Genomic DNA, 25060 nt, shown 5'->3' on the forward strand with positions numbered 1-25060 from the left:
TGCTGAGATGAGCAGAATGCGGGGCTGGTCCAGCAGACGGCGACGACACCGGGGTGGCGGCTTTCTCCGCGGCGCGACGCGGCGCGATGCGAGTGGCGATACGGCGAGGTCAGGCCGAGTGGACAGCCGCCGGGGCGCTTTCTCCGCCCTTTCTCCGCACGCACCGACGCACACGCGCGAACGTACGCACGCGCGAGCGCAGAGGCACGCCCGGCATCTCGGCAGCGCGTGGGTCGCCGGCACACATCGTCCCCTGAGTTATGCACTCCCGTCTCCCGGACCTTCATACCCGCCTGCTGCCTCGCACTCTCTCCTCCGGATAGCCTACTTCACACGCACTGCGCCCGCTCTGATTATTATTTCTCCTCAGTTTTCACAGCAGGTGCTCCAACAAACTGTATGGATAGGTGGGCAGGTACGTAGGTACCAGATGGTTAAAATTAAAATCCATCTACTCACAGAGGTCCAGTGTGGACAATAATGATCGTTGGTTGTTGTTGTTGTGGTCTTCAGTCCTGAGACTGGTTTGATGCAGCTCTCCATGCTACTCTATCCTGTGCAAGCTTTTTCATCTCCCAGTACCTACTGCAACCTACATCCTTCTGAATCTGCTTAGTGTATTCATCTCTTGGTCTCCCTCTACGATTTTTACCCTCCACGCTGCCCTCCAATACTAAATTGGTGATCCCTTGATGCCTCAGAACATGTCCTACCAACCGATCCCTTCTTCTGGTCAAGTTGTGCCACAAACTTCTCTTCTCCCCAATCCTATTCAATACTTCCTCATTAGTTATGTGATCTACCCATCTAATCTTCAGCATTCTTCTGTAGCACCCCATTTCGAAAGCTTCTATTCTCTTCTTGTCCAAACTATTTATCGTCCATGTTTCACTTCCATACATGGCTACACTCCATACGAATACTTTCAGAAATGACTTCCTGACACTTAAATCAATACTGGATGTTAACAAATTTCTCTTCTTCAGAAACGCTTTCCTTGCCATTGCCAGCCTACATTTTATATCCTCTCTACTTCGACCATCATCAGTTATTTTGCTCCCCAAATAGCAAAACTCCTATACTACTTTAAGTGCCTCATTTCCTAATCTAATTCCTTCAGCTTCACCTGACTTATGGCAGCGAAACTAGGTAGATATTCTAATGCGTTAATGCGGAACCGATTTACGTCGGAAAAAAATATTTCCAATTTTGGTCACCAGGTGCGAATCTGGCGCTGTGAATGCAAGAAAAACTCATAGAACTCTTTCCATATGTAAATGATTAGGAACGCGACACAGGCATAAGAAGTCAAACAAGGCATAATGTTGTTTTTATTATTAACCACCGCTTATAAAATTTGTTCAATTTGAACACCGGAGACGTCGCCGAGATGCTGTACAGAACCAGATTTGCACCTGGTGGCGAAAATTGAAATCAGTTTTTTCCAGCTTAAGTTCCGCATTAACGCATTAGCATATTTACCAAGTTTCGCCTTCGTACGATAATTGCAACCCACACTGCACCTCCTTGAGCAGCTGCACCATAGTTGTAACCATCCGATAGTTTTCAGTCCGTAGGTATGACTTATCTTGGAGGACAGACTTAAAGAAAATGCAAACCTACATTTATAGCATTTGTAAATTTTGATAAAGCTTTTGACGATGTTGACAGAAAATACACTGAAGTATCTGAAGGCAGCAGGGAAAAAATACAGGGAACGAAAAGTACAGAAACTAGAGTCGTATTACTTGAAAGTAAATCAGTAATTGAGAAGAGAGTCACACATATCTGTACACTGACCATGTCGTAAAAGAAATCAAGTAGAAATGTGGACAGGGAGTTAAAGTTCAGGGGAAGAAATAAAATACATAATGTTTAACGATGATTCTTTATTTGTCAGAGATAGTGGAGGAATTTGGAAAATTGGAAATTTGTGGTATGGTCTTAAAGAACCAAACTGCAGAGGTCATCGGTCCCTAAGCCTACACTACGTAATCTAACTTAAACTAACTCAAACTAACTTACACTATGGACAACATACACACCCATGCCCGAGGGAGGACTCGAACCTCCGCCGAAGGGGGGGGGGGGGGGGGGGTGAAGGAATTTGGAGGATCAGCTTAACGAAATGGATAGTGTCTTTACATCTTTAACTTTAGTAGTCCTGTCAGCACTAGGAACTGAAAACTTGCTTTGATGAAATGTTTTGATTTGTGTCGCCGACTCTCAGATGTTATTGCCGAAGATCGAATGTTATTGGCAACTTTCGAGTGTAATTATTGAAGTATCTGTGATCTGTTTGTGTATGCATTTTGTGTGTGTGTGTGTTGGTGTAATAATAAAAAAAATTATAAAAGCACCAAAACAAACAAACACACACACACACACACACACACACACACACACACACACACACACACACACAAATAAATGCATACACAAACAGATCACACACACTTCAATAAAAATGGTTCAAATGGCTCTGAGCACCATGCGAGTTAACTTCTGAGGTCATCAGTCACCTAGAACTTAGAACTAATTAAACCTAACTAACCTAAGGACATCACACACATCCATGCCCGAGGCAGGATTCGAACATGCGACCGTAGCGGTCACTCGGCTCCAGACTGTAGCGTCTAGAACCGCACGACCACTCCGGCCGGCACACTTCAATAATTACTCTCGAAACTTGGCAATAGCCGGCCGGAGTGGCCGAGCGGTTAAAGGCGCTACAGTCTGGAACCGCACGACCGCTACGGTCGCAGGTTCGAATCCTGCCTCGGGCATGGCTGTGTGTGATGTCCTTAGGTTAGTTAGGTTTAACTAGTTATAAGTTCTAGGGGACTAATGACCACAGCAGTTGAGTCCCATAGTGCTCAGAGCCATTTTTGAACTTGGCAATAACATTCGATGTTTAGCAATAGCATCTGACAGTCGGCAACACAAACCAAAACACTGCATCAAAACAAGTGTTCAGTTCCTAGTGGTGTGAAACGGGGGGGGGGGGGGGGGGGGCATTTGTAAGAAGAGGAACAACACCAAAAATGGAACAGGAGAGTAATATGTAGAAAATCGTCCACGCAACTTGTAAGTACAGCTCAAAATATTACTACGTAATAGCAAAAACCAACCACCAGAATTGTTTATAACCTATAGATACTTGTCAAAATGTAAACTAAATAGCAAAAATATGTACATATTCCAGGACACTGGAGATGCTTTGCATAAAATAAAGGCGAAACGCGTATGGCACGAAAATTGTTTTTCATTCAGTTGTGGTCAGACGGCCCATAAAGTAAAAATTATCAATATACCCTAAAAGGATAGTGTCTTGATTAGAGATTAGTTTATAAGATGAAAACTATCAATAATAAAACATGACTAATGGAAATGTAATCGAACTAAATCATGCAGTCCTGGGGAAATAATCTTAGTCATTTCGTGCTCCACAGGTGGTTTACGTTCAAGTTAATAAGGACACCAACAGGCGTATTTGTCACAACCCGTTCCGTTTAACTTACATCATCAAATGACACTGAAAATTCGCCAACAGTCTTCTTAACTAGTTCGCGCAAACTTGTGCCGATATCATGACCTAAAGGAGTGCAATGGTCTTATATAACGTCAAAGGCATATTCCGGAATAAGACGAGCACACTAACACGCGTGTATCTAGGGAGCACAACATGTTATGTTCCTGCACCTAGTGTTGGCTGTTCTTGTGGCGGCGGTCGGCGGAATGTTAGTATGCCTTCAGCGTTACGTAAGATGATTAGAATTCTTGAGTCATTATATCGGCACAATTCTGCGGGAATTATTTACGAAGATTGTTGGCGAATTTTCAATGTCGCCCGGTGTTTACTCAACGAAACCGGTTGTGACACAATAAACGTACCTAAATGCAGCTGTGTTGGTTCTTATTAACATTAATGCTGAGGGAATCTTATTAGCCAATGAGACACTAAAAGAAGTCATGAGCTCCGTTATTTGGACAGCAAAATAAGTGTCGACGGCTGAAGCAGAGAGGATATTAAAATATGCAGGCCGGCAACAGGAAGGACAGCGTTTCTGAAAAAGAGAGATTTGTTAACATCGTATATAAATTTATATGTTAAGAAGACTCTTTTGAAGATATTTGCCTGAAATATAGCCTGGTACGAATGTGAAAAATATACTACAAATCGTACAGCCAAGAAGAGCCTGGAAGCTGATGAAATGTGGTGCCACAGAATAATGGTGAAGATTATATGCGGATGACGCATGAGAAGTTGCTGAATAGAATTGTGGGATTATTTTCTGCCATAATGGCTATGCTTGTGAACCGTGACTGTGTGGGATAATTATTTATTTCAAGTTTCTGCTACCAATCACTTTTTATTTTATGCTTAATCTAACATAATCCAACGCGTTTCGAACATGTTCTGTTCATCTTCAGGTGTTTATACATACATACATACATACATACATAGAGAAATGTTACTTCAAATTAAACAGTCTTAAACTAGATTGATATAGAACACTTTGTCCATTGGTTTTTATTGTAGCTGCTGGCGTGGCATTTTGGGGGAAGGAGGAGGGCAGTGTATGGCTGGAAATCGAAATCAGTTATGTCTTCTCCTGGTTTTCTTCTTTGTGGTTGACTATGTATATCGCAGCCTGTATAGGATGCAGATAGATTTGCATCAGTTATGCGTTACGAAAATAGTGTAAAAGGCTTTTATATGACAGTTGATCACTTACAGTTTGTGGGGGCAAAACAACTCGCTTAAAAGAAAGGATCAGTTGACAGCATACTTCGTAAAGCTTTCAAGAAATCAAATGTTTGGTAGTGGGGAGAACTTGGGGAAGGGGGGGAGTTAAAATTGTAGAGGAATAAATAGTACTAATGACCACAGTATGGAGGTGCAAATAGATGTAAATTTCAATAATTATGCTGAGATGAAGAAGTTTCCACAGGGTAGACTAGCATGGGGAACTGCATCAAACCAGTCTTTGTACTAAATAGCACAACAGCACTGATGTCACGTCCACAAATGGTTCAAATGGCTCTGAGCACTATGGGACTTAATTTCTGAGGTCATCAGCCCCCTAGAACTTAGAACTACTTAAACCTAACGGACATAAGGACATCACACTCATCCATGCCCAAGGCAGGATTCGAACCTGCGACCGTAGCGGTCGCGCGGTTCCAGACTGTAGCGCCTAGATCCGCTCGGCCACTGCGGCCGGCACGTCCACAAAAATTTAGTTCATAGAGTTAACGTGAGAGGTCCTGGACAGTGTCATCATTTGATATTCACGTTAGAAGTCATATGAAACGTATTGTACAGGGTGGACTAAATGTCGCGAAGGATTTACAACTGAGCGCAACTTTTTTATTTACTTAATGTCGGACACCTATCTGAGATAATATTCCGCACACAAATGTAAACAATCTACCACCCTTGGTCTTTAAATCTGTGAAAAATCAATGTCAACTAAAGGTAAATAAAAATCGTAGCCCCTTCGTGGCTTTTGGCCCACCCTGTACAGAGTACGAGAACTGGAAAGGTAGCAGCAAAGGCGAGGACTGGACTGTTCCCACCCGAAACAGAAGTCCTTCGGTGCCTTCGTCAGCTGTCTCCAGGTCACCAACCGCACGGTGACCTCCGTGGCTGCGCGCAAAGATTTATGGGAGCAAATGGGAACATCGCTGGTAATTAGGACTAGCGCGTTGACGGGTAGCGGCAACGCAACCAGTTCCGTAATAGTGCAACCCCCGCCCAAAAGAGTGCTACGTCCGAACCGACTTCTTCATTAGCAGGACCACGCGCGTTTCGCCGCCCTTGTATCTGGAGCCGCGCGGCAGCATTCCCAGGTCGTCGCGGCTAAACAAAGCGGCGTCATTAGGCGGCCAGTGTCCGCTCATACATTATTGATGGCAGAGACGGGCGCGGTCCCGGATGGCGAGGAGCACGAGGCCGCTAGCGCGCTACCCTCAGCACGCCGCCCCACATTCCTCGCGAGTACGTCACCGCAAAGTTAAGGACGCCGTGACACTTGGCGAACAGGAAGCTGTGTACAGGAAAACAACGCTGCAAAAAAGTGTCAAGCACAATTCGGGACCTAATTTCTAAAAAAGTGCTTGCAACTTTCGCTCTGTTTTATCGCAAATCCAGAACATTTTTCACTAAACCAGCTTGTTTTGACAGGGAATACGCTTGTGGTATACGCTTCTTGCTGCATTTACGAACAAATTCCGTTAAGAACAGAAGCGCTACAGTTCAAAAATTAGTTCATAGCTCATTATTGTGTACGTGAATGCAGTGAACAGCTGAGACCATATTAAACAACTGCTCTCGAAATATCACCCCTAGCTTCCTGCTGTGATAGCAGCTCCTTTACGTCTCCATACCAACCGGTGTATCGCTTCCTTCTCAACCCTGCTGTATGTCTTGCCGTCCTTCCCATGGACAGGGATCTGAAATCTCTCCACCCTCCCTCCCTCGTCTTCTCTTTCGTCCTACGCACCCCTTTAACAATGCAGCCGGCCGGAATGGTCGAGTGGTTCTAGGCGCTTCAGTCTGGAACCGCGCGACCGCTACGGTCACAGGTTCGAATCCTGCCTCGGGCATGGATGTGTGTGATGTCCTTAGGTTAGTTAGGTTTGAGTAGTTCTAACTTCTAGGGGACTGATGACCTCAGATATTAAGTCCCACAGTGCTCATGGCCATTTGAACCATATTTAACAATGCATTTAAAAGCCCCTCCATTTTTCCTAATATGTGTACTATCCAGTCTCGCTTTCTCCTTTTTATTAAACCTGAACTGCAAGAAACATATTACTGTGCTATTCAAACAATGAAGGTCAGCTACTTTTACTCTTCGTATAATTGCTAATTTTGGAAACAAACTTATCAGCCTCCTGACATATTTTGCATATTTCTACTCAATAATGTCTTACGGATTAATTTTGTGGGATAACTCATCACTTAGTAAGAAAATACTGATTGTACCGAAGCGAACAGTAAGAATAATATGCTGCGTTCGCCCACGGCCGTCATATAGGTACCCCTTCAAGGCCCTAGACATTTAAACTGCGTTGTCACAATACATATTTTCGCTGATGCGGTAATTATATCCTCAATATTATCAACATAAAAAACCACATCTCACAATCTCCTACAATCACGCAGCAAAAATGAGCGCCAACTGTTGCTTTGAACACTGTAAATGGCTGCTGGAATGCACTACATACGTAGAAGTACCTTCGTGCATCACTAGATGTCTCTGTCTTTACAGTAGCATCGGTGAGCCGGCCAGGGTGGCCGAGCGGTTCTAGTCGCTACAGTCTGGAACCGCGCGACCGCTACGGTCGCAGGTTCGAATCCTGCCTCGGGCATGCGTGTGTGTGATGTCATTAGGTTAGTTAGGTATAAGTAGTTCTAAGTTCTAGGGGACTGATGACCTCAGAAGTTAAGTCCCATAGTGCTCAGAGCCATTTGAAGCCATTTTTAGCATCGGTGAATTCATGCGAAAGGCGCTGGTACTTAAAACAAAACAAAGAAGTAATAAAACGGTGGTTTCAGCAGAACCCACTGGTACTCAAAGGGTTAAGGCATGCACTTTAGGGCCCATATTCCCATATTTACTGAACACGTTTTTCTTGTTTTAGTCCGTACTACCGCCTCTCAAAATATGAAAAACAAAGAGCTTGCAATAGACGAAATTTGTTTCACAGCATCGAAGATGAAGTAGTGCTCATAGCTCTTCAGCTATGCACTTTAGAGCCAATTGCTTCCAATGTTTACTAGACTTTCTTGCTTGTAATCATCGTTGGTGTCATATTCCGTAATACTGACCGTTCCTTCTGAGACACCCTGTCTATCTGGCATGATCAGCATTATCTTTACCCTTTTATTTCCTCCTCGTGCCATTAGTTTTATTTTCTTTGAATTAATTATCCGTGCCGAAGCTCTTTCCGTTAGCTTCAACGACAGCCACTATTTCCTGCAAATTCGCGCCACCTTCTCGTGTTGCTTTCTCATCACGCTGCTACTGGCACCTGCATGCCATCGGCGTCGCAGTACGCGTCTCGCGCCCGTGCGTGCGCACACACAGTATTTTGGTGGAATCTGGCCGGGGAACGGCGCCGACCCGGCCGCCAGATATTAATTAAGCAGCTTCCGGCGAGTTCGGCCCCCTCTGTGCCGCTGGCTCGCCCCTATCTGATCGGCGGCGCTATTAGTTTTTCAACATCGCGGCGCGCGGCCCTAACTAATTTCCCGCGATACCCGACCCACCTACCTGCCTACCCAGGCGGCAGGCAGCCCTATCTGCGCAGCTGCGCGCTTCTCCCTGGCTCTGCCCCGCCTTATCTGCCCGGAATCTCGGACGTGCTCCTCATAGAGCCGGGCCGATATGCGGCAAAATTCTGTTCGCTCCGAGCGTCAGAATAAATGTTTGCGGCCGAGCATTATTCGGGCTCTGTTACAATTTTTCGCCCGTATCGACTCAGAAGATGCACAGGATGGAGGGAGTGATATACCAGCCAAGAACACGCGATTGCATTGTTACTTTTGGCCTGTGATACATTAACCAGTCTTTCTTTTTCCCCACTGTAGTGTGTAATAGTCCAAGAGCAAAATTTTACCGTTGTTAATTTTTTACAGTATCACATAAAAGGGCAAATTTCCCTTTTACCGATACTAGCAACTGCGAAAATTTATCTTAGTCGTAAGAATATTGTACAGACCCTTTTCACTTTATCTTGTTGTTGTCGTTAGACTCCATCAAGCCGTCTCCAACTCCTAGAGAAAAGATGAACGCCGAGCGGTCTAAGGCGCTGCAGTCATGGACTGTGCGGCTGGCCCCGGCGGAGGTTCGAGTCCTCCCCCGGTCATGGGTGTGTGTGTTTGTCCTTAGGATAATTTAGGTTAAGTAGTGTGTAAGCATAGGGACTGATGACCTTAGCACCTAAGTCCCATAAGATTTCACACACATTTGAAAATTTCTGAAAGATGAACGATGTCCCTCCACGCACTTCCAGACGTTGTTTTGATCCTCAGCTCTTCCAGGGACATATCGGTGCTTTCCTTGATTCTTTTCTATGTTCTTCCGAACATTGTAGTATTTATAGTGAGTTGACTGCTTTCAGTTATGCCCAAACTACCTTAATTTCATCTGATCGAACTGACTAATTTTGGGAGAACTGAATGCCGATATGTTTAATTGTTAAAAACCATTCAGCAGCCGAGATCCCATAAAACATCTTTTATTTTTGTTTGTTTGAGACAATCTGTTTCAACAGACTAGTTGCCATCTTCAGCTCTTAAAATCTTTTATGGTAAAACATGTTCATTTTACGCCGACCTCACACATAAGATGCCAAGTCGTTAAAAATAGCGATGACAAACCTTTTATAATGTTTTTCTCACTCGACATCTTGTGCGTGAGGTCAGCGTAATATCAACATGTTTTACAATAAAAGATTTTAAGGCCTGAAGATGACAGCATAGTCTGTTGAAACCGGTTGTCTTAAATTTAGAAAAATATGTTTTGTGCGAGCTTAGCTGATGAATGGTTATTATTAATTTCAACTGTAGTATTTTGTTGGATTCCAAAGATATTTTCGGTTACTTTTCAGAACTGTTTTATAGTTTTACTTTGTCAGTCCACGAAATCTTCTGAATAGTCCTCCAGAACCCACCTTTGAAAAGATCTGATTCTCTTGTGATCCACTGTTTTTATTTTCTACGACTCACATCCGCACAAAACTACGTAAAAGTTCACAGTTCGAGCCATTTTTGTTTTGGACAACAGTGACAGTTCCCTTTTCTTTAGCAGCCTGCTTAATTTAATTGTAGCGGCTTTCCAAAGTTGTACCCTTCTTCATATTTCCCCACTGCAAGATCGCTTTTGTTGCGCTAATAGCGTTCGGCGTGCATTCCTATCGCAAAGAAATAACTGTACAATTCCGTCCTTCCTGCCCAATTCCATCTCTCCACCTACCTCGTCTTACGTAAGTTGCCTATAAAATTCTAATCGATTAGCCTAGCTTTAAGAATGTTTCAGTTCGATGAAACACGGTAACTTTCGAATGACCTGTAGTGTTTACATTTATTTATCAGTAACCAGTACATCATTTCTCTACTTCCCTAAATATATTTTGTACAGGTTTCGATCAGTTGTGTATAGTGTACTGTCTCTTATTGATACCTGTCAATATACGCCCACTAAGCAGCATGAGGATTAGTCCTTCGTCTGTATCATTTGGTTGTATCTAATGGACTCCCTATCCATTCAATGCTCAATTTCACTAAAGGGTCCTTATCTCGAGGCACCTATCTTAATAATTCGCTATGCAGATTGTGTGAGGGAATGTTTTAATCTACCAGAATCAGTCAAAAATACTACCCAGCAAATGTACCAAAAGCGAATCCCAGCAAGTCAGTCGAATTTGTTTAAGAACTGGATACACGTCGGTAGCTATAGGCGATAATAATTCGACTTATTTTTTTAAATAGTTGATGTTCTGTTAACATAATACTGCAGCACTTCAGTGTGTTTACGTAACAGTACATTATGAGTGTGCAACTGACAAGTCCACCAGTCAAATTTTAATCGTCATCTGGTTCTAACCTCTTCATTGCATAACGTCACTTTCTGCTACTGGAATCCAACCGCGTTCTTGAAAAACATATTCACCAATAGTTGCTTTTGTCGGAAATCGCCCGGAAAATTGCAAGTACTATATCCAGGACTATCGCTCTTCGCTAAAAGCAGATGACCTGGGGTCACAGTACCGGTTTCTCGATCGTAAAAGGTCTCTTTTAAAGCGGCTGTCCGACCAGCGCTGTTTTGTTTTATTCTAACCTAATTGCCTCCAGAACCGCTACCGCGTTTCATGTTAACGTCGGAAGTTAATCAGCATCAAACTTTCGCGTCGCCTTTTCTTCTCAATTTCCCTGCTAATGCTCCGTATTAGGGCGTCAGGCGTACGACAGGACATGTAGCTCGTTACCAGAGAGAGATATTGGAACAGGAAGGCAGCCGATTAATGTCGGCTGCAGGGCGAACCTCTCTCTGCAGCGCCGACCTACCGCCACCTCCCGCCGGTTCCGGTCGCCATAATTTTCATTGAATATATCGACAGTTAATCGGCAAGCATCTCGTTAATTCTGCATATGACTGCGGAAGGCGAGGAAAAAATGATCTGTATATAACGCATTAGCTTGACGCCGGACGTACCTCCCGCAGGGTCGGCGGAAAAAGCCGGAATGTCAATTATATCTGCGATGTTGATCTGGCAGGTTTCGCGGCAATTTGTTCAGATGCGGAGGTAGAGGCTAACAGAGCTGCCGACCGCGGGCAGGGTTCTTGTTATGTTTCAAAAACCGTAAGTCATATTGACTCCTCATGGTCCTCATTGCCCGAAAAAAGAATCACCACCTCCCCGTCCATTGTCTGGGAACTTCTTCAGCGTCTGGTTAAGTCCCCTCTCGGCCGCGGCCAGAAACTACGAACACTTAGAGACAAATCGAGCAAAACGTTTGTTCGCAGAACTTGATAATATCTAGGCCTTGCTATTCATATGCTGTTTGTCTAAATCACGGTCGCCAGCCTCGCTTTGTACCGCGAAACTGGGTTAAAACAGTTTCTTCCTCTGTTCTACCACTCAGTGCCCTAGAGCCATCTGACTACTGTCAGAAGTCTTCAGAGTATTGGATTGGACAACAAATACCGCGGTCAGTGTCTGCACCGCCAAAACCGGTTTCCACCATGTCCTCTGTAAATCTCAAAGGATCACAGTCTGAAGTTAAATAGCATTAGCACATACACAAGAATTCCATAGTTCACATTTCCATTTAAGCATAACTCAGCGACAATGATTCGACTATTATTTTTAAATAGTTGATACTCTGTTAATATAATGCTGCAGCATTTCAGTGTGTTTACGTAACAGTACATTATGAGTGTGCAACTGACAAGTCCACTTTCCACACAGAGAGAAAAACCTTACTGATCCCTGACTACAAACTTCCGAAATACGCCTCCGCGCCACCTCCGCTCTACAGGGCTTGAACTCGCCACCTGTACCCTATCAGGGCCACTGAGCGACTCCTCGATTTCGCTGGTAGTCCATGACTCCACGAGATTCACATCCAGACGTTCCGTCCAATAAGCCTCCGGAGCAGAAAGCAAGCATTGCGATTGGCAATTTCCTGCTACCGTAAACTGCAGCCGTCTGTGGACATTTTCAGGAGTTTGTTCCCCAAAGGATACTGGGAAATACAAGCCGCTCTGTGGGAAACACGCTCGAAAGACTATCCAAAACATGCTCGAAAGACCATCCAATCGGGCCAGACCATCACCCGTCAGCTTGGTTAGAGTGCCCAGGCTTTTATCTCCAGACTGGAGTGTAGTCGCAGTCGCACGGACACCGGAAACCAGCACTGTCGCTCACCAATAGCGACCAGCTCTCGCCGACAGTCGTTGCCCAGAAACGATCTGTTACACTGGGTTCGAGTCCTAGTCAGACACACAATTTTAATCTGCCAGGAAGTTTCATCCTAGAGTTACGTTACCACATTTGCTGCACAGTCTGTTTCGTGTACTCGCAGCAGGCTCCAGAGGTGGGTAGAAGATTTCCTTCATATCGAAAGGATCTCCAGTTCGAAGTTGTTAATACATTCCACGTAGAAGCTTCCGCGTGCTTTAGCACCGAGAGAGTACATCGTCAATTAACGAGGATCGGCGGCGGCGAGAGAGGGCTGGCAAAGCGCTCGGAAATTCAGATCGGGTGTCGGCGCTGCTAACGAGGCAGACCCGTGCCCGCTAATTGGCTGCTTTGTCGCCGCAGGTGGGCGACGCGCAAGAATTTAAACTCTGCCGCCACCTGCCGGCCGTCCAACCGCCCACCGGCGCGGCTGCGTGGGTGGTGGCCCTGGCGCTCCTCTTAGAGTACTCGGACGTTTCATTTACCTCAAGGAGAGTGGCCGCCGATCCTTTACTATGTGTCTTATAGAGCCCCAAACATGCGTCACTTTTGCCGTGTCGGGTTTAAATATCGACTCAAGCTGCCGTCACGTACGAGGGCCATGCGGTTCAAATGGCTCTGAGCACTATGGGACTTAACATCTGAGGTCATCAGTCCCCTAGAACTTAGAATTACTTAAACCTAACTAACCTAAGGACATCACACACATCCATGCCTGAGGCAGGATTCGAACCTGCGACCGTAGCGGTCGCGCGGTTCCAGACTGAAGCGCCTAGAACCGCTCGGTCACCCAGGCCGGCGGGCCATGTGGTAAATTATTTAGTTGACCGAGCAATGTTTCGGAGACATAGTCTCACAGACTATGCACTTGCTGCCACGGGCAATGTCTGTTTTTATGACGGGGGAACGTTGCTAGCGATGCAGACTTCGTTAGATGGTGGATCAATAATTTCGTTTCTCTAAGACCTTTCTGCTTCAAACCGCCGTTTCCCTACGCAACTAAGGGAAACACGTGGAATTCCGCGACTTCGTCTCCGTGACATAATTCGGCCAACTGAATTTGGTATCACGCTGCCTACAGATAACTCTTGAAGATGACGACAGAGTAAGGCTTGGGAAAGCTTGAGTTTACACACAAATCTGACGCGATAAGAAATTCACGAAACATTCATCATACAATGTTGCCTCGAAAAGCTGTTTTCCCATATCTAATTAAAAATTAGATAAAAAAAGCTCTCATCTCCCCCACTGTTCCTCAAGGCTTCTCCAGCTAGATCCAATCGCTGTCAACAACAGAGAATGCTTTTTGTACCATATGTTAGGGTTTAGCAGCTTTCCGATGAAGCATGGAATGGACAACATACAGTGGGCAGACAAAAATATGAAAACACCAAAAAACACAGCACACTGCCATGCATAATACGATGTAGGAAAACCTTAGCATGCGAAACAGCTTCCAGTCCTCTCGTAATCGATAAGTAAACGTCCTATATGGGTTTCAATGGAATCTTATACCGTTCTTCCTGCATAATAGTGGCGAGTTCAGCCAACGATGATGATCTTGGATATCGACAGAGCACCTCTCTCTCCACAGTAAATCACAAAGTTTCAATAATATTGGATCTGGTGACTGTTGTGGCCAGAGGAGATGCGACATTTCATCCTCGTGCTCGCAAAATCAGTCCTGGACTATGTGAGCCGTGGGAACAGGAGTCCCGTTGTCTTTGGAACACTGCATCATCACCGGGAAATAAACATTTTATCATGGGCTGAACGTGAGCCAAAATGGTCAAATAATCCTTGGCAGTAATACGACCTTGTACGGTACCCAAGTGGATCATGGAATCCAGGTTATGACTGTCCGCATAATCACCGAACTCTTGGGGCGTAAACTCGGCAGTAGTTGGAAACACTGTGAAATAAGACTCATCCGACCAATGAATTTCTTGGATTGCCTCCTAGTCCGGGACTTAGGGCTTCGGCACCATGTTCTCCCGTTAGAGCATTTGTACCACTGATGTGTGCTTTTGGGATTCCAGCTCGCCTTGCAGTTTGCTGGCTGTGGAACTCCCTTGGTGTTTGTTTTGGTGATGACAGGGTTCACGAGTGCGATATTCAGTTCCGTATCGATCTTTGCATGTATCGCCCCCATAATTTTCGGCTCAGTCCTGTTCTGTGACTGTCTGTCACAATTACTCAGCGCACACTTTGTGCATCCCCGGTAGCTCAGTGGTTTAGCCGGCACGGTAGCTCAGCGTGTTCGGTCAGAGAGCCGGTTGGCCTCTGTAATAAAAAAACTGAGTGGATCAACCACCGAATTTGAACAGGATGTCTTGCGACGTCCGCAACGACCAAACATGACGATCAATAAAGAACAAAAAAAAAGAAAGAAAGGAAAAGAAAAAAAGTTCAGCGCGACAGAATATCAATCTTAAGGGCCCGGGTTCGATCCCCGGCTGGGTTGGAGATTTTCTCCGCTCAGAGACTAGGTGTTGTGTTGTCCTAATCATCGTTTCATCCCCATCGACGCGCAAGTCGCCGACGTGGCGTGAAATCGAAAGACTTGCACCCGGCGAACGGTCTACCCGACAGGTGGTCCTAGTCACACGACATTTACATTTTAGCGCACACTTTAGTCCGTGTTGTGACTTGGGGGGGGGGGGGGGGGGGTGACATTTCTTCCGCTTTCCCTGTATGCGGTTTAAATCTTCGATACGGCGTCTCTTGAAACTCGAAACACATCAGCGACCTCGGTTACGGAAGCACCGACCGTGCGACCACAAACAATTTACCCACGTCCGAATTAACTTAGTTGCGACGTAATGCGCCCCCAACTACACAGAACACTGTGCTGACTACGACTGACGCTTCCAACGTACTGAGAACAGATGCCACTCGTGGTCAAATAAAACAGCGCAACCTGGAGGCATGGCTAGCGTATGTATTTATATCAATGCGTAATGTCCGTTCTTTCGGACATCACTACCTTCTCCTTTCCTTTCTTCCCCTTCCTCCTGTAATTTACACACTCTGAATTTATGTTTCCGAGACCCGTTCTATCTTTGAAAGCAGAAATCATAATCCACTACTGGCTTGCTCGGCCTACCGTAGCTTCACCAGAGCCCCCTTAGCCGTCACTTTTCAGGTTTCCTGTAGGACCTTCACAGCTAACGTAGCGGTCCGGGGCGCACACAGTCCCCACTATACCTCATTCCTACTTGTTGGACGTATGGGAACGAACAGTACAAGAATATGGGATGAAATTTAATATGAATAAGATGACTGTGACAACAAGAACGAAAAGAACGAAGGAGCGAGGAACAACTGGAATAACAATTGATAGGGGGAATGATTGAGGAGAGTGGAGAGTTTCAAGTACCTAGGAAACCTGATACAGGAAGATGGAAAAAGCGACAAATAAACGAGCGGGGGAGAAAATCAGAAGCATTTCGGAAGAGTGTCAGAAGCCTGATATGGAGCAAGGATGTACCCCAAATCAGGTTATATATCGGTCATACTATGTCCCAATCCTGACACATGCATCCGAAACCTGGGTTATGAAAGGAAGAGAGAAAAGCAAAGTACAAGCTAGTGAGATGAAATCCTGAGGAACAGTATTGGAGTGATAAAGATAGACAGATTAAGAAATGAGAGGATCAGAGAGTTAATGAAAGTGGAACCATTACAGGAGGAAATAGGGAAATCAAGGCTAGATGGTATCGGAACGTTAAGCCAATGAAGAAGAGGATACACAGGAGGATACACGAGATGAGACCAAGAGGAAGACTGAGAGACAGATGGCTAAAAGGAGTGGAGGAATGTTCCCAGAAGAAAGGAGAACACTGGATGATCAAAGGGACGACGGGGAGATGGTGGCAAGACAGAAGACGATGGAGGGGCTTATGTTCCAAACATACCCGACCAGAGTCTGTCCATGATGATGATGATGATGATGATGATAATAATGATGTATTTTTGTTCACGCTTGCTTTTCGAGCGGTGTTTCAATAGGCTATTTTTGTTTGGTTTGTTGATTTGGGGGAGGGCACCAAACACGGAGGTCATCGGTCCCATCGGGTTAGGTAAGTATGGGAAAGAAAGTTGGCCGTTCCCTGCCAAAGGAACCATCCCGGCACTTGCCTCAGGCGATTTAGGGAAATCACGGAAAACCTAAATCAGGACTGCCGGACGCCGGTTTGAAGTCATCCTCTCGATTGCGAGTCCAGTGTGCTAATCACTGCGCCACCTCCCTCGGTCCATATTTTTGTCCACCCCTTGTAAGCATACGTAGTTTTAGAACAGGTCTATACAGTCCGTGCCGTAGTATGACAGACATACTCAGAGCACCTCAAAATAATAATCTTCGGAAGAAGGACGACGTTGTTCACACGAAACACGTCGGATAAATGCAGAGAACCGATATCGAAGAGGAAAATTCTGCTGATACCCGCCTATAGTTCACGTAGGGGCTCATGAGAAAATACGACGAAGAGAACTTGGGAAGGGGGTGGCAGGGATAGAGGCATCTACTCTTTCTTGTCGCCCCCTCTGCGAACGGAATAGGACACAAATGGCTGACACTCGTTCAGAGTACCATCTGCAGCGCTTAGTATGGTGGCTTGCAGACCGTAGGATACCGGCCGGAAAGTATGGTTATAGGACGAGGGAGGGAGGAAAAGTAGAAAAAGGCCAAGTGAGAGATGTTGCAGAGCGACCGTAGCAGAATATGTCAGACAGCGGCGGCCATAATTCGAGGCGTCGGCGGCGCCTTCTTATTGGCTAATATTTGTAAAGGCATTCGGTCCCAGCGTGCGGTCCCGCGCTCGACTCCGACCCGGCGAGCGACCGAGCGTACGCACATACATCAGGATACGGCACAAAAACTTCGCCACAGCCGGCGACGTCTTTGTGAGCGTTCTGCGCGCCGTGCGTGCATAATTGTTGTGGGGGCCGGCGGCCGGCCCCATAACTCATGACCTGTTCATTAAAACCGTTTCTTCCTCTTTTTTCCCCCGCTCCTCCGTCGTCTCTTTGCTCGCCCCCGGTGCTCCGCGAGGCGGACTGCCAGTTCCCAGCGGGCGTTATATTCTCACGCACCGCGAGATTAGCTACCAGGGCGCCCCGCCGTATTAAATATGGCCGCTCGGCACGCACGCTTTAAAACAAATCAATTATGAGGCATTAGTCTCGCACGCCCGCTGCCGGCGCGGCTCGAGCGTCCGACCCTCTTTGTCTGCCGGCCTGCCCGTGGCCACGTACGCTGCCGTGTATGGAGATAAGAATTTCGTAGCTACGCCGCGATTTAACCTGCCGTAAATGCAGGGGTCGTGACAGGAGCAAGCTTTCACTTAGTTCGACAAGGGTAACGAAGAAAATCGTCTGTGGCCACGATCTTTCACGTTTTCACAGCGTGCTTTTGGGTGACGGGCAAACTCGTTGATTCCATTTTTATCTCCGATATTTCGACGACTAGTCCAGTCGTCTTCTTCAGGGTGTGCAGAAGCATTGGAACACATGGATCACAGCCGCGCAGGGTAGCCGCGCGATCAGAGGTGTCTTGCCACGGTTCGCGCGGCTGCTCCCGTCGGGGGTTCGAGTCCTCCCTCGGGCATCAGTGTGTGTTGTCCTTAGCGTAAATTAGTTTAAGCTAGATTAAGTAGTGTGTAAGCCTAGGGACCTCAGCAGTTTGGTCCCGTAGGAACTTACCAGAAATTTAAACCACCTCTACAACATTTCACTAATGTATGCGCCCAGGGCGAGCTTATCGTAAATCAGCAGAATCAAGCAAGAAACTTCCTGGCAGATCAAAACTGTGTGCCGGACCGAGACTAGAACTCGGGACCTTTGCCTTTCACGGGCAAGTGCTCTACCAACTGAGCTATCCAAGCACGACTCACGCCCCGTCCTCGCAACTTTACTTCTGCCAGTACCTCGTCTCCTATCTTCCAAACTTTACAGAAGCTCTCCTGCGAACCTTGCAGAACTAGCACTCTTGAAAGAAAGAATATTGCGGAGACATGGCTTAGCCACAGCCTAGGGGATGTTTAATCTGCCAGGAAGTTTCATATCAACGCACACTCTTTGCAGAGTGAAAATCTCATTCTCCCAAGATGACGACTTGAGTGGTCGTCGAAATTTCGTCCATACACTAGTCTGCTGCCGTGTTGATGCAGGATGCATCGCGGATCGAAGTGGTTCAAGCATATCGTGAGAAACCTAATTCAGGACGACAAGGCAGATTTGAACGTCAATCGTCCAAATTACTTAGTAAGTAAGCGACGTTTGTCAATCTGCATTGCGCTGGTATTCCATCCTTGGCAGCGCATTTTCAGCAGGTCATCTGCCATAGTTCTTCTAGGAGAAGCTAAATTCTTAATTATGTAATCTTGAACAGGGAGTCCTAACAAAAGGTCCGATCTATTAACCATGGTGGCCATACGATATGCTTATTAAATAGACATACTTCTGACGCAGCCCAAGATATGAAGACGGTTGTATACATAGCGAATCCACCAATCGCAAAAAAAAAAATTACTGTCTTGACGAAATTTAATATTCCGCTGAAGAGAGGAACGGTCACAGGTGTTGTCTAGATATGCCTCCTACTTTAAAAATATCAAAGGTCTTGTCGACCATCAATATTTAAAGATTAGAATCGAGGAATGGCAGACATAATTTATCTTGACAGTGATAGCAAGCAATCTAGGGTTACTCTCTTAATTCTGCCAGAGAGAGAGAGAGAGAGAGAGAGAGAGAAATTGCACGTACTCATCCCCGATTTTAATGCTTTCGAGAACATTTCTAAACTTAAAACGAGAATATATAAATTATAAACAAATTATTTTTTTAAAAATCGATGTTATTATCTGTGGGTAATAAGTCGGATAATATAACAACATCGAGATAGTCTTTCTGTATTCTAATGTGTTCATTTGAGACCATCAAACCTAATTCTGCTCTTATATTTGTATTTCGCGTTCAGTCTTGCCTTTTGCATCCCACTGCATGACCGAGAAATTTCATTTTTGTTATCTGGTTTCTCAGTGTGTGTACTGTTGTTATCCAGCTTTCGCTTCTATACATTACAACCAGGAGTAACAGTGTTTTGTAAAACTTGAGAAGTGTCTTTCCTACATTTGCTTTGAATGTTTCGTCTTACAATATCATTCACGATGTGAAATTTCTTTATCTTACATTGAAAATCAATTTCGTTATCCTGTGAAGCATTGAATCCCAAGTATCTAAAATTTGTTTCTTGCCCTACTATTTTTCCATTTATTACAATTTTAAAGCTATTAAAAATAGAAGAAGAAACTGCTGTGTGCTTAAGTCATACCTCGGCAATGCTTCATGCGCACGTTAAAGAGCAGAAAATCAGTACTAACTCAGTTTCAGCCAAGTTTTCCCTTTCCACATCTATGCACACATATTTCGAGCTCTGGAAAATATTACACTACTAACTGCCGTGTCTCATACATATTTGCACTATGTCTAGTATTAGTGCCGTGTCTGCATGTAAGTTACATAACTACTCTTGCAGGTGCTTGGTAGAGGTTTCACAATACTACTTTCACACTGTTTCTCTATCATTCTAATTTTGAATAGCACGTTGAAGAAAGGAACACGTAAACCTCTCCGTACGAGCTGTTATTTCTTTTTATTTTACCACGATGGTCGTTCCTCTCTGTATATGTGGGAGTTAATAAAATATTCAGAGGAGGAATTTGGTGATTATAGGCTAATGTGAAAAGATATCGTCAAAACGAGAAACGCCTGTTTTAATCATTGTCACCCCAACTCTCTTATCATGTCCCCTATACTATTTCGTCAGAATGCAAAAACGGACTACCCTTATTCAACATTTTCGATGACCTCTATCAATTCCTTCCGGAAAAGGTATCCCATTGTGCGCATCAGTACTCAATTAGGGGAAGGACTAAATTTAGCGTAGGCGTCCTCTTCTGCCCCTATATATATATATATATATATATATATATATATATATATAAGAGAGAGTATTTGGTTAAGAGTGAGAGATTGAACATCAGCGTTCTGTTGTTAAACAGAGAAATATTTTTAACACACCTTTATCTATTTACTTATTTTCCTTTTTTATGTATTTATTTCATGAGACAGGATTTAGGGCTTTCTGGATATTTGTTGTATGTAAGCAGATACTCTTCGTGGGTGAACCTTACAATTTATACAGTGCAACAGCCATATATAATAGCAATAGTAATAATAATAATAATTTGTAGTAATGGCTACATTGATTTTACGAGATGACAGTATTATTGAGCTTTCTGCCACGAGGTGGAGTATCGGCGCACATATCACAAGGCATTTTTCGCCTTATAAATGAGGTTCATTTGGTTTACATACATAACAGACACTAGTGCCAATCTGACGCTGCCTTGCGGTAGGAAGGTTCTTGTCGAATATGAGAAATGACATTTTTAGGCACAATCATAGATAAATACAAAGTCAGTTCCTGTCGAGTGGTCGGTTCTCAAATAAACGCGTACAAAGTTAGAGCTCTCGAGGCTACTATATTACTGTCGTGTCTCATATTTGTGTCTGTTCCATGTCATGTCGAGCCGTCTTTCCCTTTCCCCTATGTGTGCGTGTGTGTGTGTGTGTGTGTGTGTGTGTGTGTGTGTGTGTGTGTAAAAGAGGGAGGAGGGTTACGATTAGGAAGTGGTGTAGACCAGGAAACGCCCGTTTCCGCGACAGGTGCCAGCAGCTCCTTGCTAGCGGAGCTGTCAAACAAACCAGAAAGCTTTAGCGCATGCGCAGAACATCAGCGGCGCGCACCTCTACGTTTCAGGACGACTTCGTCGTCGGGCGGAGGGGGCCCCCTGCTGACGTCACAGCTGAAGGCGGCCAACGGGCTAGCGGCCGGGGCGGGGCTAGAGCTTATCGCTCCGCCTTCCGCGACGCTGGGCGGTGCTTCGCAGACGATCGTGTCGGCGGCGGAGCTTCAGGGGCTGTTCCTCCAGCAGCAGCAGCAACAACAACAGCAACAGCAGCAGCAGCAGCAACAACAGCAGCAACAGCAGCTGCACGTGAAGCGCGAGCCCGAGGACCTGAGCCACCACCGCAAGTCTCCGGCGGACATCAAGCCGCAGCTGCAGCAACAGCAGCAGCAGCGCAGGCTGGTGGTGGTGTCGGCGAATGGCGAGGTGGACGCGGGCGTGAAGCAGGAGGAGGCGCTGGCGGCGCGCTCGCGGACGCCGTCGTCGACGTCGTCGCTGCTGGCGGACGCCGCCGCCGCCGCCGCGGGACCCATCGAGCTGATCGCGACGGCCGACGGCCTCAAGCCCATGTCGGCGTACGCGTCGGCCGGCTCGCACATGTTCCACAGCGGGTCGCCGTCGCCCATCGCCTACTCGGACCCGTACACGACGGCGGCGGCCGTCACGTCGGCGCCGGCCAACGGCTACGTGACGACGCTGGCGGGCGCCGGCGCGGGCGTCGGGGTGCGCGCCGCCGCCGGCACCGCCTTCAGCGTCGCCGAGCCCTACTACCGCGACTACTTCGAGCAGCAGCAACAGCAGCAGCAGCAGGCGGGCTACTCGCGCCAGCAGACGCCGCACAGCGTGGTCGCCTACGGCGACAGCCCCGAGCCCGCCGGCGCCGCGTCCGTGTCGGCGTCGGCCGCGTCGTCCGGCGCCGCCTCCTTCGTCGAGAGGTACGTGCGGGGCGGCAGCTCGTACCACGCGACCGCCGCCGGCGCCAAGGCGGTGGTCGCCGCCGGGCTCACCGTCGACCTGCCCTCGCCGGACTCCGGCATCGGCACCGACGCCATCACGCCGCGCGACCAGGCCGCCATCCAGCAGGTAACTACCTACAGCAGACCGCTCCCTCCGTCCCCACACTGTGCCTGTTCTTCTTCCAGGGACTATCAGCAACCCCTCCCCCGGTCTCCTATTCCTCAAAGAATGGTACTTCCATGTATAATACATCTTCAAGCCTACAAATGAGTTAATATGTTAAATATGTGACGTCAAGCATTTAACCAAGAAAAAGCTTTAGAAAAGATTTCAAATCGTGCATACAGGGTGATCGGAAATCACCGTTACAAACTCAAGGACTTGTAGAGGGGAGTGAGTACTCAATATTTTGAATAGGAACCCACGTCCGGAAACTTACCGTTTCCGTTCTAGGACGGCTTCAGTTCAGGTGTTTAATTCGTACAAGCCCTAAGTAACAAATCATCGCCAGTTCGTATTTTTTGTGATCTCTTCAAGGCATTTGACTATGTGGATCATGTCACACTCTTAGAAAAACTCTGATTTTGTGCAATTGAAGGCTATGCACACAGCTGGTTTGAATCATACTTCATGATCATACTTAATGAGCAGAAAGCAAAACGTTGTCCTGAATAGCACAAATAATGTTGGGAGGGTGGTAAACTGTAGTGAAAGGGAGTCCCACAGGGTTCAATTTTCTGTCCTCTGCTGTTCCTTATTCATGTGAATAACCTCTCACTTAACGTTCAGCAAGCGGAACTAGTGCTTTACGCAGATGATTGTGTTATAATAAACCCCTTCCAGAAAAAAACAGCTGAAGATATTGTTAAGGATGTCTTTCAAAGAATTATTAAGTGGTTCTCAGAAAATGGACTCTCCCGTAATTTTGAAAAAACTCAGTATATCCAGTTCTGTACACGGAATAGAGTCATACCGACAATTGATGTAGCATATGAACACGGCTCAGTTAACAGGGTAGATTTCTCCAGATTTTTGGGTGTTCACATTGATGACAACTTGAACTGGAAGAAGCATATTACTGAGCTTGTCAAACAACTAAGTTCAGCTTCTTTCGCTCTTCGTATAATTGCTAGTCTTGGTAATAAACAGATCAGCCTCCTAACGTACTTTGCATATTTCCACTCAATAATGCCTTATGGATTAGTTTTCTGGGGTAACTCACCACTTAGACATAAAGTACTGACTGCACAAAAGAGAGCAGTGAGAATAATTAGTGCAGTTCACCCAAGGACGTGATGTAGGCACCTTTTCAAGGAGTTAGGTATTTTAACCGCTCCATCAGAGTACATATATTCGCTAATGAAATTCGTTACAAATAATCCATCACAGTTCACGAAGAACAGTGATGTTCACACGTACAACACTACAGGGAAAAATTGCCTTTCCTATCCGTTATTGAGGCTGTCAGTTGCTCGAAAAGAAGTACATTATTCAGCAATTTGCCCAACCACGTAAAGTGTCTCGCAGGTAGCAGATCAAGTTTTAAATCTAGCTTAAAATCATTTCTCTTGGACAACTCCTTATACTCCATGGACGAGTTTCTGTTTCCGAAATTATAAAAAAATGTATATATATTTGTACCTCTAAATGTAGTTGCATGTGTAGAACTAAAAATTTCAGTAATATTAATATTAGCACTATTCATGTGTGTGTGTATATATATATCTTGCAAACTGACCTGTTTCACATCATATCGATAAAATAATCGGGAAAATGATCTATGGAACATGACACAACTAAAACTAAATTAACTAAACTCATCCACTTCTGCTCCAGGAATTGCAATAGGCGTGACACGGTACAATTACTAGGTAACAGTTAGAAAATAAACATAACGAAACATCCATTTATCACTTAAGCACATTTATTTCTATTAACATTTAAACATTACGTGTTTATATTATCATTATGCATTACAAAAGCGACTCGATGTGGCGACCACCAACGACACTGTACCTACGAAGCTTGTCCTGGTGCGCACTCTCCATCCCACCTGGCGTCTCTGGAGTTTCTAGTGCAGCGGTCAGAACTCGAACCAGCATATCTTCCTCTGTTTCTACAGAGTCTCGTAAACCAAATTTTTCATGCGACGTGATACACGTCATGTTGTCTACCCTACTGCATGCCAGGACAAGCAACTCTTGAGTCGTTTCTCATTCCCTCAGCAGACGTGAACGCGTTACACATCTGAACTGAAAGCGTCGTAGAACGTAAACTGTGCATTTCCGGACTTGGGCTCCTATTCAGAACACTGTGTACTCACTCCTCTGTAAAAGTCCTAGAAGATGGTAACGGGTATTTCCAAGCACCCTGCATAATGGATAAATATATAGCCTGGGCAATTTGCGTGTCTTGAGTTACGCTGCCTCGAGACATATACCCTAGTTTCTAACGGTAATGCTTTACCTGTCTCACTGTGCCAAACCTTTAGCTTAAGCTTATGCCTGTTAATCATTAGATCAATGCAGCATTTTAGATTTTTAAATTCGGTTAATTATTCTACGAAATAAAATTTTTGTTGCCCGTGGGAGCTGTTAGATAGGCAACCTGCCACTGGCATTGGTGTACCGGGTTAGCCTTTTACTGATACAGAAGGTGCTAAAAAACTAGTGTCGAATATTTTCAGAGGTGATAGTATCCACAAAAACACTGAAAAAACTACAATAAACATGGGCTCTAATATGCCTACCTTAAGAGCAATGACCACTTGTTTAATTAAACAGATGTTTCACAGTAGCGAAGATGAATAGGTGCCCATAGCTCTTAACATACGCATTTTATAGTCTGTCTTCTAGTTTAGTCCATACTAC

General features: G+C 45.5%; 1 protein-coding gene across 9 annotated transcripts in view; it reads left to right on the top strand.

Moving 5' to 3' along the window:
* The window catches only part of LOC124616074 (protein grainyhead), a 325732-nt gene that overhangs the window by 126653 nt on the left and 174019 nt on the right, over positions 1 to 25060 (top strand). For all 9 annotated transcript variants that reach the window (XM_047144317.1, XM_047144313.1, XM_047144310.1 and 6 more), the window contains exon 3: positions 21305 to 22316. In XM_047144317.1, the coding sequence (XP_047000273.1) occupies positions 21305 to 22316 (1012 nt within the window). The remainder of the gene's footprint in view (positions 1 to 21304; positions 22317 to 25060) is intronic.

This window comes from Schistocerca americana, chromosome 5 (genome assembly GCF_021461395.2).
Source record: "Schistocerca americana isolate TAMUIC-IGC-003095 chromosome 5, iqSchAmer2.1, whole genome shotgun sequence".
Taxonomy (NCBI): Eukaryota; Metazoa; Arthropoda; class Insecta; order Orthoptera; family Acrididae; genus Schistocerca; species Schistocerca americana.